Source organism: Tenebrio molitor, chromosome 1 (genome assembly GCF_963966145.1).
Source record: "Tenebrio molitor chromosome 1, icTenMoli1.1, whole genome shotgun sequence".
Lineage (NCBI taxonomy): Eukaryota > Metazoa > Arthropoda > Insecta > Coleoptera > Tenebrionidae > Tenebrio > Tenebrio molitor.
The window spans coordinates 11,274,463-11,289,493 of NC_091046.1; the positions used below are offsets into that span (position 1 = coordinate 11,274,463).

Sequence of the window (15,031 nt, forward strand, 5' to 3'; positions counted from 1 at the left end):
GAAGAAGTTGCTAAACTATTTAATTATTTATTAGTGCAACAGAAAATGTGTAATTTTGTTATGGATATTGATGAAGTTATTTAATAGAAAGAGCTGGAAACTGAGTGAATTGATGCTCTTCTCTGTTCAGTTTTTCCAATAAAGTTTCTAATTCTAAGTGTAATTAGTGTAACAATTGGTAAGTACAATTAATTAGTTAAAGGACAGTAAAGCTGTTTTGTTTTGGAAGAATTATTCAGCGCAGCTTTTCGTCCACGGTTGACAATTTTTCCTTTGCAGTCCCTCTTCACAAACCATTAATTATAAATAAAGCCCTTAATAAATATTCCACAACCAACATGTAATTTTCCTGTGAAAAGAGCCAACGGCGGTCAAGGTCGGATAGTTTCGCATCCAGCTCATTAAAGTATAATTTATAATCAATTCCGTAATGTCTATCAATTATTATGATAAAAATATATATTCGCTATTCCACCCAGCGTCTCTGTAATAGAAAATGTTAAAAAATTACAGTGTCAGAGAACTACCGATGAAATATATGCGCAACGGAAAATTATTATGTTAACAATTTCTGAAAATGCAGGAAAGGTAAGTTTTGTCGCTTCTTTATCATGAATAAATTTTTATTAGTACGTGGCGTCTATTCGATTAACAAGCATTCGATAACGTGCATGAATAATGAATGGCCGTGATCAACGGTTAGCATTGCAAAAATGTCGAACGGAACAAAACGTTGCGGCAATACGTTAGTTCCTTCTTTCAGGACGCCGTAGAGGTTCAATAATAAAAATAAAGTGAAGTGCGTTCGATCCCCAGCAAACGATTCCAAGTTTATTGAGTCGATCTGCGGTTTGAAAGCTTGCCACTTGTACTGCAAAAGCTCCGTTTCTATGTTGTGCCGTCAGACGTTATTGCCTCGTGGCACGACAGAGCAAAAAGCTCACGTTAACGATACGCTGAACGGTCCCGTCTCTTTGTTCGGCGCATAATAAAATAGCAAAATAGTCAGACGGGTCCGAACTTTCACCAATCAATCAGGATCGGCGATGGAGGATGAGGACGAGTCAGTTGTTAAGTGCCACACTTGCTATGCTAAACTGGCTGGCGGCGTAATTCCCCGTAATAAATTAAGGGCGTAATCCCAATAAACAGTGAAGATAACAGGCTCATCGGAATAATTCCCCATGTTTACGATCTCTTCTTCTTTAACTTATTATGCCCCACTAAGTGCGTGCTCACCCCCATTCCTTCACTTCCCCAGCAATAGAGGGGCATTATTTCAAATGGAATTAAATTGTAAATTTGAACTTTTTAAGTGCCGTCGAGTATTTTATTGTTCTTTAGGCAGTAATAAATTAACAAGTTCTTGCATCATCTGCCGACTATGAGATTATTTTACTTAACGTCGCTCCCGCGAGTCGAGACTTGGAAATTGTAATGGAAATAAGGTGCTCTCTGTTAGTTTCAGATCGATCCTTCTGGATCTACAATTTGTTCCCTTCGGTTTTCTACTAGTCGTTTATTTTTACTTTATTATTACTTTGATAGTTACCCAACTGGTATAACAACAATGATAAGCATTCACGAGGACGCACGCGAAGATTTTAAAACCCGGTATTAGACATACACAATGTCCCACATATAAAATATAATTTTTTGCAACACAGGTACATAATCTACCACGTTATTACGTCGTTTTTCAGCCGCACGAAAATGTAATAATTGCCTAAATCCTTTTTGTCTTTGTTGCGCGATTTCAGTTCGCTTTTATTAACCTAACGCACATTTTCGCATGATTGTCTTTCATGAATCACAATTCCTCTGACAGGGATAAATTTTAAAATGTGCTTTGTATGTATTAAACGAAAATTGCGTGGCCATTTTTTCCTGTATTAAAGAGAAAACAAACTCCCAACTTGAGTTGGATATTCTCGCGGGTGGTTGGAACATTTTTCAGCCATTCTAAAGTTTTATGTTGTCAAAGAAGGTTCAGGTTTATAAGCAATAAAAAGACATATTTTTTTTATCAAGGAACGCGTCTTAAATTTAGCCTACAACTTTATGTTCAATTTGTTCATTACAACTTTTCTCATTTTATGGAGTGGAGAATAGGTTGCACTTAAATTTTAATTAACAACAAATCCAAATATTTAATACGAGAAAAATAACTAAGATCGATTCCGCTGTTTTAAAATTACTTCAAACATCACGATTTCCCTCAGTTTTCTTTCTCATTTCGACAAAAATAGTTATTGGAAAATGCGCTTTAAATATTTATAAGAAGCGCCAAACCTTCTTAACATACCCAAGTTTTTTTAATTTTTAGATACACATACTGTAAAGACAAACAACAAACAACACTTTTAACAATAATTTCGTAACCATTTTTAACCTAATATGCTTTTCTCCAATATGCTTTTCTCCACGACTATTAAAGAATGAATGCATTCTTGCTGGATATTCAATGAAACTAATGAAAGAATGATATCAGTTCCACGCCCCGTGTTAAAATATACTGAAACACACGGCTGTCGGCCAATCACATTCCTCGTATTTTCATTGTATTGCACGGCAGATCGCCAATTGGATGCGTTTGTAAATAATAAGTCGCGCATCGCGTAGCAACCGCTAAACGAGGCACAATTTAATTGTCAAATATTAAAAATCAAATTAAATTAAATTTTCAGATTGTTTTTTCTTGGTACAGTCGTGGAGAGAGTATAATCTTCAACTCGCGTATAATGGGTATTATTCACTCGGATGATTCCACCACTCGCCTACGGCTCTTGTTGGAATTTTCGTCCTCTTGAATAACAGCTATCATTATACGCTCATTGAAGAATGTACTATTATTACACCGGCGACAATTTTTCGATACAAAAAGAGAGATTAAAGCACTAGTACTCGTAATAATTAATAACAATCAAGAGATATTACTTAAATTAAAGATAATTTCTTTACAACTTTTATGTGTTAATCACATATAATATTTTTAATAATCTAGAATTTCGAAATGTAATTATTGTAGATCTCTCTTGCTATATTTTTGTAATTAATATTGTATAATAATATGTACCTATAACAGGCATATATTAAGAAAAAAAAATACACAAATGATGATGAAAATTTACAAAATTTCTGTTTATATTTTTAAGCAAATATGTAGTGTGTTAATCATGGGTACATTCCGAGTAAAAAACTTATTGGTCTAATAAATAATTACGTTATGATCATTTCTGCAAGTTTTTGAAAAAAAAAAATTATACATATTTAGAAACCACGTGCTAAAATGTTCTAGATAAAGACTTTCCGTTAATTTCATGTTAGGTATATTGAATATCTAGATTACAAGATTATCACTATATTTATTGTATCTTCTTATAATTCAAAAATATATACCGTGTGATCTACAGTTATGTATTTAAATCAAAGAAGCCTTTGAGATTTTGGACGTACGTCCACAGATACTCTGGAATGCATGGAAGTATTTTTGGTAGCATATACCTGTTTCAATTCAAAATGTCAAAAATTTGACTGTCAAACTCATAGCCGTTATCTAAGTAATTGTTGATCTCACATTTGAAAAAAATGTTTTCTTATTTATTCAATGAAAGAATCTTAAAATAAAATGTAGGTATATGTATTTTAGAATTAAATTTAACGAATATCAATACTATCATTTTTTCGTATTTACATTTTTATTATTACCAATCAAATTTCTAAGTGGAGAAATTGTATTACTTCCTACAAAAGTGCAAACATTTTGAATTATTTTATTAAAGAAATATGCAAATATTATAGAGTTGTATTAAATATTAGGTTCTATCGCGCGTTCAAATGAAATCCTGGGCTGAGTAGGCGTTGGAAAAATTAAAGCGTTTAGAATAGTGTAAAGTTTGAATTTCCCGCAGTGTGACAAGAATGACATTTGTTTATGTTTAAACGGAACATAATTGAACATGTTTCTTTTGAGCAAAGGGTGCCCTTAGATATTTGCTTCGAGAATAGGAATCGTTAATTTATTCTATTTTTAATGTAAAACATTGCAAAGAAAGAAAAAGACAAAGATTTTTTGGCTCAAAATTTTAGGTTAGCTGTCAACATGCTCCAATTAATCTACGCTTTAAAAAAGTACAACAATTGACGGTTTCCAACGCCTTCCCAGCCCAGGATTTCATTTGAACGCGCGATAGATATTTGTAAAATTGTATTGTCGACGAAAGCTTAATAAAATAAAAGTATGAAAGATTAAAAAAAATATTTTTGGTGGCAGAATCAAGAGAAATATGTTTCAAATTGTTTAATAAATGTAAAATACAATTTTTTATCACATTAGGAGATAAATATTAAATTAAGAATTCTTCAACACGTACGTTTTGAGAAATACTAATAAACCTACGAAGAAAAGATTTTTCCTATTTTCATTTCCACTTTTTAATTTATTAATATGCATGGTATAAGTCAATGATATTTTCCTGCATGAATTAATTATAACTTAAATACAATAGATTTAAATATTTATGTAAAAACAGTTTAATTATTTAAATTAAGTACGAGTATATTAATTGTTGTTGTTTCACAACAAATTAGGCAACTTTTAACTGTAAAATTTAAAGTAATCAGTTTAGAACCGGTCCAGGAAATGAGATAGGTATTAAGTAGGTATTATTTAAGAAAAAATGCAAATGAAATTCACTGACACATGTCAATCATATTCCAATGTACAAAAAATTTAACTCTGTACTTACATGGCATTATTATTGTATATATTTTAGAAAGCCCCATACTATAATTACTTTTCAACAGGAAAAAAATTATGTTATAGTATACATACAATATATGTACAGTGGGGAGCACGGAATTTCGCACGCCAATTTGTACGTCATTAAAAAAAAACTATCTAGTCTAAGCTTTATTGTCATTATAATCAATAATGAGGTGGGATACGCATGATATAGGTATATGTGATCATAACTGATGTTTCACCTAAACTGTCACGCAACTGTCGCCAGTATCTCATTTTAATAAAATTAAGTCAGTGAAATGTCCAATGTGTGCGAAATTCCGTGCTCGCCACTGTACATCATGAGTAATATTTAAAACGAAAAAAAAAATTATGTCTGATTACCTGCAAGGAAATCTAATTTGTAGCAACAATGCACGTGGATATTCTAAAGATATATGAACAAATTTAAAATAAATACATACTTGTAAAACTAAGGAAAAAAATAATTTTCATAAAAGATTACACACTTGATAATATTGCATTCCAAAGAGTTTTGTACATTGTACTGGACCTGGTTAACATCACAAGTTGTGCTTATAAAATTATTGTTTTCATTTTATGTTTTTAGATCTTTATTTAAAAAATTATACACTTAAATTATGTATTTATGTAGGAGTAAAACTTAAGCAATAAAATTATTTATTATTTTACAAAATTAATGTCATATTAAATCAAACATAACAAACTAAGAGGAGTATTAACAGTACATCGTTGATAATAAATTTATACGACCCTTAAATAAATGCAATGTTCGGATAAACATAATACCATTTCTTCCAATTTTAGGGCAAATTATTTTTAACGTCATAAAAAATTATATTGTAAAACGCTCAGTAATTGTAGAAATTTATAATTTATGGCATATACACGTGTTATTTTCAGTGTCATTTCTAATTACTAGTGAAATAAATTTTTAAGGAAAAGTATAGGTATTACTGTAACTATAAATTACTTCCTACAAACGTAAAGTTATTTCATGTGATTGAATAATTTAGAGCGGTTGTCTCGAAAACTAATACTTTAAATACACTTGTAAAAAAACTGTTCTGTCATTTTGTATTTTGAATAAATTATTTAATGTCAACAACTTAACACTTAAAAAATGTACGCCTTGTAATTATTTATGAATAATTCCCATCGAACCATCTGTTCCATTCAGTTGTAGAACGTAATGTAACTGCGAAGGAGGTAAGAGGTAAAACGGAGTATTTACAGGAGCAAGATATTTTCCGATTACCCAGTTGATAAAATTGGAAATTTTAAGAGAGAATTTGTTGACAACTAATTAATTTATTTGTTGTCGCAGGTGTTTCCAGTTGTGTTGGTCAACAGAATGGGTGAAGAAAATGTTAGTAATCGGAAGATATCTCGTCCGAGCAGAGAAATTGTGGGAGTTGTGGGTGTTTGTCGGAGGATTTGTAAAGATTTTGATGAGACTGAAAGAAAATTGGAGGTCAGTGTTTGTGCGGTAATTTTTTGTAGGAAGGAAATCGAAAGTTATTTTGTTATCCATGTCGCTATTTACACAATTTCGGTATTCTACTTAACACACACTTTGCTTATATATTCATATAAACAGTCGTGTCAATAGGGTTAATAATAAATGATGTAAACTTACCGACGGATTCGGCATACACCGGCGCGCCATAGGTTCCGGACTCCGGTAAGTCGGCGAGTACCTTCCCGCGAAACAGGCTCCGGTCGAGGTGATGGGCCCGTGAAGTCCCGTGGGCCCTTTGGACATCATTTTGTCAGGCGAATACATCACAGTCAAATTGTTTACCGGTATCTAGCAATCATGATAAGAACGCAAACCGGAAACAAGCGAGAAAAACTAACAGTCCTTGAGCATGTCGCACCCGAATTAGAACTCGTCGGAAGTCAACATCGTCCTTAGCTTTGGAACTGGTTTTCGATTTCGGTCCACATTTGAGACAACGGACTCAGTTGCGGTCGGTGCGGCGGCCGTCGTGCTCTCGAACCAAACCGCCGACCATCGGCGCCATTGTACAAAGTTTGCCAAATTTTTGGCTGTCGTTGTGGACACAGCGAACTGAAATTATTCACCCCAGAGTTCTAAGGGTTGACTGAAAGCGAACTGGCGTCTGCCATTGGAGTCCTGACGGTGCTTTAGGGGATGCGGGCGGTGCGCAAACGCGGCGTCCCGACGCCCGCCCCTACTTCTATATCTGAGGCCGCATTCGCCTCTAACAAATTAGTGGCATTTTGATGGGATATGGATTTTTCGAATTGTAATCAAAAGGGGTCATAAACGCTTTTTGATGAGGAACAACGGAGCTTTAAATTGCTACTTCCATCCAAGCGCTACGCTCAATCACTGCCATAAAACTTCGATAGATGCGACCCTGACAATGCGTACGTTAAAAATATATTACCTGTGGGGTGGTATTTGCGTCGGATTTCGACTGCACATTTTCCGAATAAATCAATCGCGCCGCCCAAAAACTTTGTTGCGAAAATGAGCATTAATCAAAACAAAAACCAACAAGGGTGACAACTGGATAAAAGCCATAAATATTTAACACGAGCATTAATAGGACGGAAGGTCACCCCATCATCGAACGTGCAGAATATTATTGGGTCTCGAGGGATTGTAGGTGATTTAACGGCAAAAATAATGCAAACCTGTAGATTTTACGCAAAATTGCAAACAATTTTGTTTGAAATAACGTCAATTTTTCTTCCAACTTATATTGCCATACTATCCTATTGCATTTAATTCTATCGCTTTTAATGTGTATCCTACTGAGCGCGTCGATTTTCGTGAAATATTATTTTTAATGTGAAGAAGATAACAAGCAGTTATTGTACTTCAAAAAAGTGTTTTAAATTTATAATGTTGTTTCCTTTCTTGTTCGCTCCAGTTTTTGTATCGTAAGTGAAAAATTAGTTTTTTCAAATACGGGTGGATTTCAAAAAATTACATATACATATTTTTAAATTAATAAAATACGCAATAGTTATTTGTACAAATACTCGTAGTTATGAAAGTACAAGAAATCCCTAGAACTTGATATTTTGTTTAATTAGAAATAAGTTAGCAATCCAAGTAGCTTGGCTAATAAGATTAATATGACACTTTCTCTTTATTGAGGTTATGGGCAAAAGTTCATATAAATGTGAAAACTGACATGACCCACAATAAGGGTCATCAATCGTTGATTTAAGTATTACTTTTTATACAGGGTGACTGACGAAAAACCTTTGACGCTGTATCTTACTTATTCTTTATCCGATTTGAATAAATGACACATCAAATGAAATAGTTCGAAAAACACTTCATTATTATCCTATTCGATATTTTTTTCGACATCTATTTTTTGATAGACGATAGCCAACTTTTTTTTTCAAATTACACTGTATAAATTTTTTTATTCGTTCTTATAAAGAATCTCCTTCTGAATACTCTTACATTAAAAGAAAAAACAAAAAATGTATTTTAAATGAAAAAAATTTAAAATCAGAAATCAAGTAATCAAATTTGTAAACAATACAAAATCTATTCTAGTTGCTCAAAATTTCCTCAGTGCTGTTGCAGACACTGTGAATACCTTCTAGAAATGCCCACCTTTGCATTCAGTAAAAAATTTCGGGGTTTTTCCTGACATACTCGCACTATCTTTTTTCTTAACTCTTTTTCGGTACCTGATGGGGTCAAATAAACATTGTCTCGAAAGTTTCGAATGAATGTAAAGAAATCCAATGGATTCAAATCTGGGGATCTAGTGGGCCATCGAATAGCTCCATGACCACCCATTCGTCGTTCACCAAAATGATTTAAATGATTTAAAAATACAAAATTCATGCGTGCATTATATGGTATGGCGCCGTCCTAATAAAACACGACTCTTTTCAACACTGCTAATGGTATCTCATCCAGAAAATTGCTTATTTCGTTAGATAATAAATAATATGATATTTTGTTTGATTGAGACTGCTATCAATAAAAAGGGACCCACTAGTCCATTCTATCTCCAAAATTGCCACATCACACGTTAACACTAAATCGTCTTTGGAAATTTTCTTCCACAGCAACATTATTATTATCAAACTGTTTTGACAAATGAATACTCAGAGCTTACTTAGTCATTTAGAGCATTTAGAACAAACTTCTCTCTTGTTTATTTTCGTCACTTAATTTTTAAATTTTGTACATTTACTCTTTAATTTCTTGACTTTTGTTTAATGAATGAGTATAGTTGTTTGGATTTTTATATTTAGAAGACAAATCTCTACAATACTGAATAAAAAAAAATGTACAGTGCTATTTGAAAAAAAGAAGCTGATGTTCATCTGTCAAAAACTGGATGCAATATATTTTTTTTATTTAGTTGGTATTGAAGTGTTTTCAAAATTATTTCATTTGATGTGTCATTTATTCAAATCGGATAAAAAATAAGCAAGATACAGCATCAAAGGGTTTTCGTCAGTCACCCTGTAAATTTAGGAAGCTAGAAACCATTGGAAATTGTAGTTTCGGTTGCATATAACGAAATTTTCATCGGAAGTCTCTCGTGACTAACCCAGTAATAGAATATTACGATACTAGTATAAGTAGTATGTAAAAGTACTCTCGATAAGAATAAGAACAAGTGGATGAGAATTAAAACACGAACGTATAGTCTGTTTCAAAATCAAAAATACACCACCTGTTGAATTATGTTGGCAGAAAAAAAGAAATCCCTAGAATAAGATTCATTTTTTTGGGTTGGCCCAACCTCCCGCCAAAATTTGACATTGAATTGTTGAGTTTATTTACGTAACACAAAATAATTATTATGTACAAAAAGGTGGTAGCTACCATATCATACCTTTTGAGTGAAATAATAAAATGAGAATAAAAAAAAAAACACTATGAACTACGCCCGAAACGACTCTCAACAATTTTCTTTCATAACCCCATTTTTTCTGACACTTGCAGACACACTAAAAACAAAAGTTGGCGACGTTGTCGGTTGTATTTTCGAGGTAGAATGCAGTGTTGGTGGATTTTTGATTTTGAAACAGATTATGGTGAATTTTTAAGAGTGACTAAATAGTAGTTTATTTGATGAGTTTGTGTATAAATTGGGCCTTTTTTGGCACGAGTGGGCCATTTTAAAGGACGAGTGCCAAAAAAGGCCCAATTTACACACGAACGAGTTGAATACAACGTTTTTTTGTTCGACGAGCCCCTTAAAGGCTCCAAATCGCTTAAAACCTTTAAAATTAACTTGACGTTTCGTTTTGACAAGTTGTGACATTTATCAAAATCCGTTCACATAGGAGAAAATTTTCAAATTCTGACAGTGTTGAACAAAAAAATGTTTTATGTATACAGGTTCATTCACCGTTCCTGCGAAAATTTAATGTTATGCAACACAACATACTAAAAGCTCAGATTGCTAGATACCATGTTTAACGTTTTACAAATAAGGAATCAAAGCAGTTTCATTTAAAAGTCAAAATGACACTTTTTTCTGTATGTAAGGTTATACGAAGAAATATTGGATGAAATCAACGTTAGATAAAAACTTTAGAAATAGGCCTATTTGGATATCTTTGAGACTAAACATGTGCAGGTGCACTCACCAAAAATGAGAATCATGTATGTTTTTTCATCATTTGAATACACGATAAAGTCGTGTAAAACGTACGAACTTTTTTACTATGTCAGACTATAAAATTATTCTTCTTATAACCTTACATAGAGAACAAAAACGTTAAACATGGTATCTAGCAATCTGAGCTTTTGGTATTTTGTGTTGCATAACATTAAATTTTCGCTGAAGCTCTACGGTGAATAACTCTGTATGTACCATACTATTTTTTTTCTTTTTATTCCGCCATGGACTATACAGGGTGATTTTGAAGGTTGTACAGATATTTTAACCTGTGATAGAATCCCACAAAAGGTAACGATTGAGCTAGTAATGCCTCATACAAATGTTAATATTTTTCGAGAAAAACGGGTTAAAAGTTTTTCAAGCAAGGTGTGGGAACCACTGAATTTTATGAAAAAATGGGTCCAAAATAGTATATTGTGATGCATATAACTAAGGTTATAGTATTACCGTTATAACTTTTTATCTGCTCCGCCCACATAAATTGATCAATGAGAATCAAAGCCAGATTCAATCTGTATAATTTTTGTGACACATTTGCCACGTAAAAAACTTAATGTTAGAATTTTGCTGTCAAAATGTTACGTTGTCCTTAGTATAGTAAGTCTATTCTAACAGAATCGAGGAAGAATTTGAAAAATCGAGACGAAGTCGATAAGAACCTTAACCTTGACCTCAATTTAAATCACAAATGGCTTTCACCAACCTGGAGAAAACCTATGGCGAAGCCCGTGAAAAGTCAGCTAGCAGGGCAAATCTACGGTGAAAGGTAATGTACGAACCTTTGTAAACGTTGTGCAGCATCTTCGCAATTTTCAGAATCTGGGCATTTCGAAGTGAATAAGTGTGATCTTGGCCGCCAACGAGAAGATCGCAGAAGAAGAAATTCCTCACGAAATCCAAGAGCGTCATTTCAAGCAGTCATATTCAATTAATGTGTGGGTTGGGATTGTTGAAAATCACCTCGTAGATCCCTATCCCTATACCTTATCGTCTGAATGGATATCTTCAATTTTTAAACGAAGTTTTGCCCGAATTACTGAAGGAAATTCCTCTAGCTATTCGACCAGAAATGTGGTACCTTCACGATAGTGCACCGCTTCATCATACAGTCTTTTTACTTTATTGTTTAAGCCTTTGTTATTTTCTAAATAAGTTGCAGCCGCTATTTTATATCACTTTACAAATTTTATCAAAAATTCATGATAAAACTCAAAAAACTTAAACGATAAAAATGAAACATAACTTCAAAGCAACCTTATTGACAACGGCCATGAAAACCTGCATTCGACATAAAAACCTGACTTTTTAAGTTGGTTGTACGTCAAAACTGCCCTCCAAATTTGAAAATATTCAAAGATTCCCTAAAAAACGGATTTCTTTGATTATCTTGTAAACAAGTAAACCATTAACATTTCTATAAGGCAAGTTGCGTTATTTTGCCTTCTTTTAACACGTACTACCTCTAAAATCTTTTAGTAAAGCGATACCTTTACAACACAGCGACCATCACTGTATAGTAATAGAAAAAAGGTGTTTTTTAAAAATTTGGCGTCGAAGTAGGCGTTGGAGAATCGATTGAGAACGCACCACTCGTGTAAAAGCGTAAGATTTAAACAGCTGATTCGTGATCTGTTATCCGTATAGTGCATTCACAATCGACTCTCCTACGCCAACTTCGACGCCAAATTTAAAAAAACACCCGTTACAAATGTAATTGATTCTTTTTTAATAACTCGATATCTTTTTTTCATAAATGTTTTTTTTAATAATAATGTGTTTCGAACGTATGCTTATGACTTACTTTATTCCAAATTTCAAAATAGATTTGAAAATGAAAAAATAGAATGTGATTTTATGCTAAATTTTGATTGCGTATTAATTTTAATCCTTTGTTGCTGGGGATCGCGTGGCTAATGGCATCTTGTATTAAACGTTGCCAACTAAAATTCTTCTGTTTATAAATACATTACCTGTTAATATGTTTTAGTTTTATATTATTTATAAAATATTCAAAACAAATCTGGGTAATCACTAATCAGACATTCGGGTATTGGTGGGTGTACATGGGTCAACATAAATTTCAAATTTTTAGCGGTTACATTCGATGGTTTAAAAGGTACACACACTCGCTAATGAAATTTTGATCACATTTCCGGTTCGAAAATTATCGCTGGGTTATTAATTAAATTTTATGTCAATAATATTGCTTTGGGCCACAATATGCACCATATGGAACTAATCTTTTAATTTGTGAATTGATCTGTTGCGAATTTGAAAGAAATCTGTGGTGCAATGCAATGATCGTTATGTCAACAGTGCTGACGCTATTTGATAATTAACTAGATTCAAGCATAAAATCACTGCTGACGTTAACTTCTCTATTAATCGTTTATTTCCACATAATGGCTTATTAACTGTACCAACTTAAAGTTTCATTATTGTAATCGTTATATTTCTTGTCTAGTAAATGTATTATGCCGTCGACTTGTTTCGGGATCATTTCTTGTGTTACTGTTATTCTTAACGACGGGACCGCAATTAAAATGGCAACCACCAACAGCAGAGGCCAAATCCACAGAATAGATCGGATTAACTGTCAAATATTCAATTGATTATTACTTAAAATTTTATTTAAACGGAAAATTTGTTTACCTGAATTAGCCAAGATAGTACAACCCAAGCTCCCAAACAACACAGACCCACAAAAAAAATTGCTTGCATTTCTTCTTTTGAACTGACAATGTTCAGAAGTTGTTCTAGTGATAATCCGTCTATGTACGTCATATTGTCTTCTAGTTAACGACCAGTTAATGATGAATTCTGAAAAAAAAATCACTGAAATTTGTTGTCTTTGGCCAAATTTTGACGATGCCTTGAGAAAGAAATGTGACACTAGTTTGACAAACTGTGCTGTCATGTTTTCTCAAATGATGGACGTTTTAATCGTATAAAACATGGTCGTTGTAAACAAAAAAAACGAAAGTTATTGCAAGAGTTTTATAATAAAAAACGAGAAAACATAACCTTTAAGCTGTTTTAATTTATTAATTGAAGAGAATTAAAAAATACATTGCATTGTAAAAATCATCGTTATTCGTGCTAATGTAATTTATTCTTTTTGTAAAAGGATAACGAATGGTGATTTTCAGTTTTTATTGATCTTCACATGTTACTACAAGAATATAATGATTTGGCGTGTAGTATTTTTTCCATAGAATGTGTGCTCACAAACATCAAGAATTAAAATACAGTAACAAAAATACACGTGATAAGTAGTTTGATAACTTACCACTTTTTCCAAATTTCTGTTAATAAAACATTCTTCAAACTATTTATGTACTAGAATCAAAATCACAAAAAACGAAAAGAAAATGGAATATGCAAAGGAGGAACAAGACATTTTAAATACATATCTGTAAAAATGAATGAAAAAAAAATATTGCTTCAAGTGATTTCTTTTATAAAACTGATAAAACCGTTTAAAATACGTTGTGTTTAATTAAATGAGTTAAATTTAGAGAATATAAAAAATAAATTAATCATAGTTTAATAATTCATTACTAAATATTAATTATTCATTAGTACTATTGGCGATTTAAAAAAGGAATTGGCAAATTGAAACCGTTTCGTCGTTATTTTGATTAATGCATTGTTTATATAAAATTGCTCAACTAATATGGGATAACGAGGTTATAAGTAAATATTTAAGCTTTTTATAATGCTTAATTCACATTTTCAAACAACACCACCATTTGGCTAATGAGTTTATGCGGTTCTATTCACTTTATGCAAATGGTGACCGGTCAGCAATTATCTGTACATATTTTTTACTTGTTTTTTTTTTAATTTGTTAACAGGAATCCTACAAATCAAATGTGCACATTATTAAATAATTAAACTTTGATGAAATGTGAATAAGGTATGTTATATTAATAACATAATTACATAACATTTTTGTTTTATAATACAAAAATTTCCGATAATATTGCGGAATCTGGAAAAGTGCCCCGAATGCTTGCAGCGTTTCCACGTTGAATGGCAAGGGAAATCCTCTCGAAAAGGAATTTCTTTGATTTTGAATCGCCTGATTCCGCGATAAGTCGGTTTCCGATGACATTAATGAAATCGATGGCTTCTTTGCACCAAGGGCCTAAGGTTTCAAATGCTAAACCTTTAAAGACGTAGTTTGACGAAATGATTGAACTATATTTGCTATGTTTGCGTCTGCAAGCCATTTCAGCGGCAAAACCTGAGACTTCAGATGATTTCAATACGTAACTGTCTGCAAGTGTATCTACCACAGTAACGTCCCAAACCAAAGGTTGACCTTTAATCCACGGTACTAAAGTCATTCCATCTGGGCATTTTCCGTCATCCCGAGACAGTCCGTTTGGTTCTAAAGTTGAATTCACATGAATTGAAGTTAAAGACCGCTTGATAGTGGAATTAATTTCAGTGTGTCTTGAAAATCTACCACTGCTTTTGAAACAACTTAGACCGTGGGTGCCAATTTCGTCAACTTTCGCATTGCATTTGCAAATATGAGGTGTACAAAGATTACAACCCAATCTTAAACCAATACAAACTTGGAAGGAAGTGTTATCTAAAAGAGTACCAA

The 15,031-nt window shown here is 32.7% G+C and overlaps 1 protein-coding gene and 1 long non-coding RNA gene across 3 annotated transcripts in view; both read right to left on the minus strand.

The window, feature by feature from the left end:
* acj6 (abnormal chemosensory protein 6) overlaps positions 1–6,868 on the minus strand; it is a 61,710-nt gene extending 54,842 nt beyond the window's left edge. For both annotated transcript variants that reach the window (XM_069045638.1, XM_069045628.1), the window contains exon 1: positions 6,405–6,868. In XM_069045638.1, coding sequence (XP_068901739.1) covers positions 6,405–6,551 — 147 coding nt within the window. In that variant the 5' untranslated portion in view covers positions 6,552–6,868. The remainder of the gene's footprint in view (positions 1–6,404) is intronic.
* Positions 6,869–12,777: 5,909 nt separating this feature from the next.
* LOC138139175 (uncharacterized) lies at positions 12,778–13,368 on the minus strand. Its single transcript, XR_011162225.1, has 2 exons — positions 13,066–13,368; positions 12,778–13,006 (listed from the first exon to the last, which is right to left on the minus strand). It is a non-coding gene; the product is annotated as an uncharacterized lncRNA (long non-coding RNA).
* Between the last annotated feature and the right edge of the window lie 1,663 nt (positions 13,369–15,031).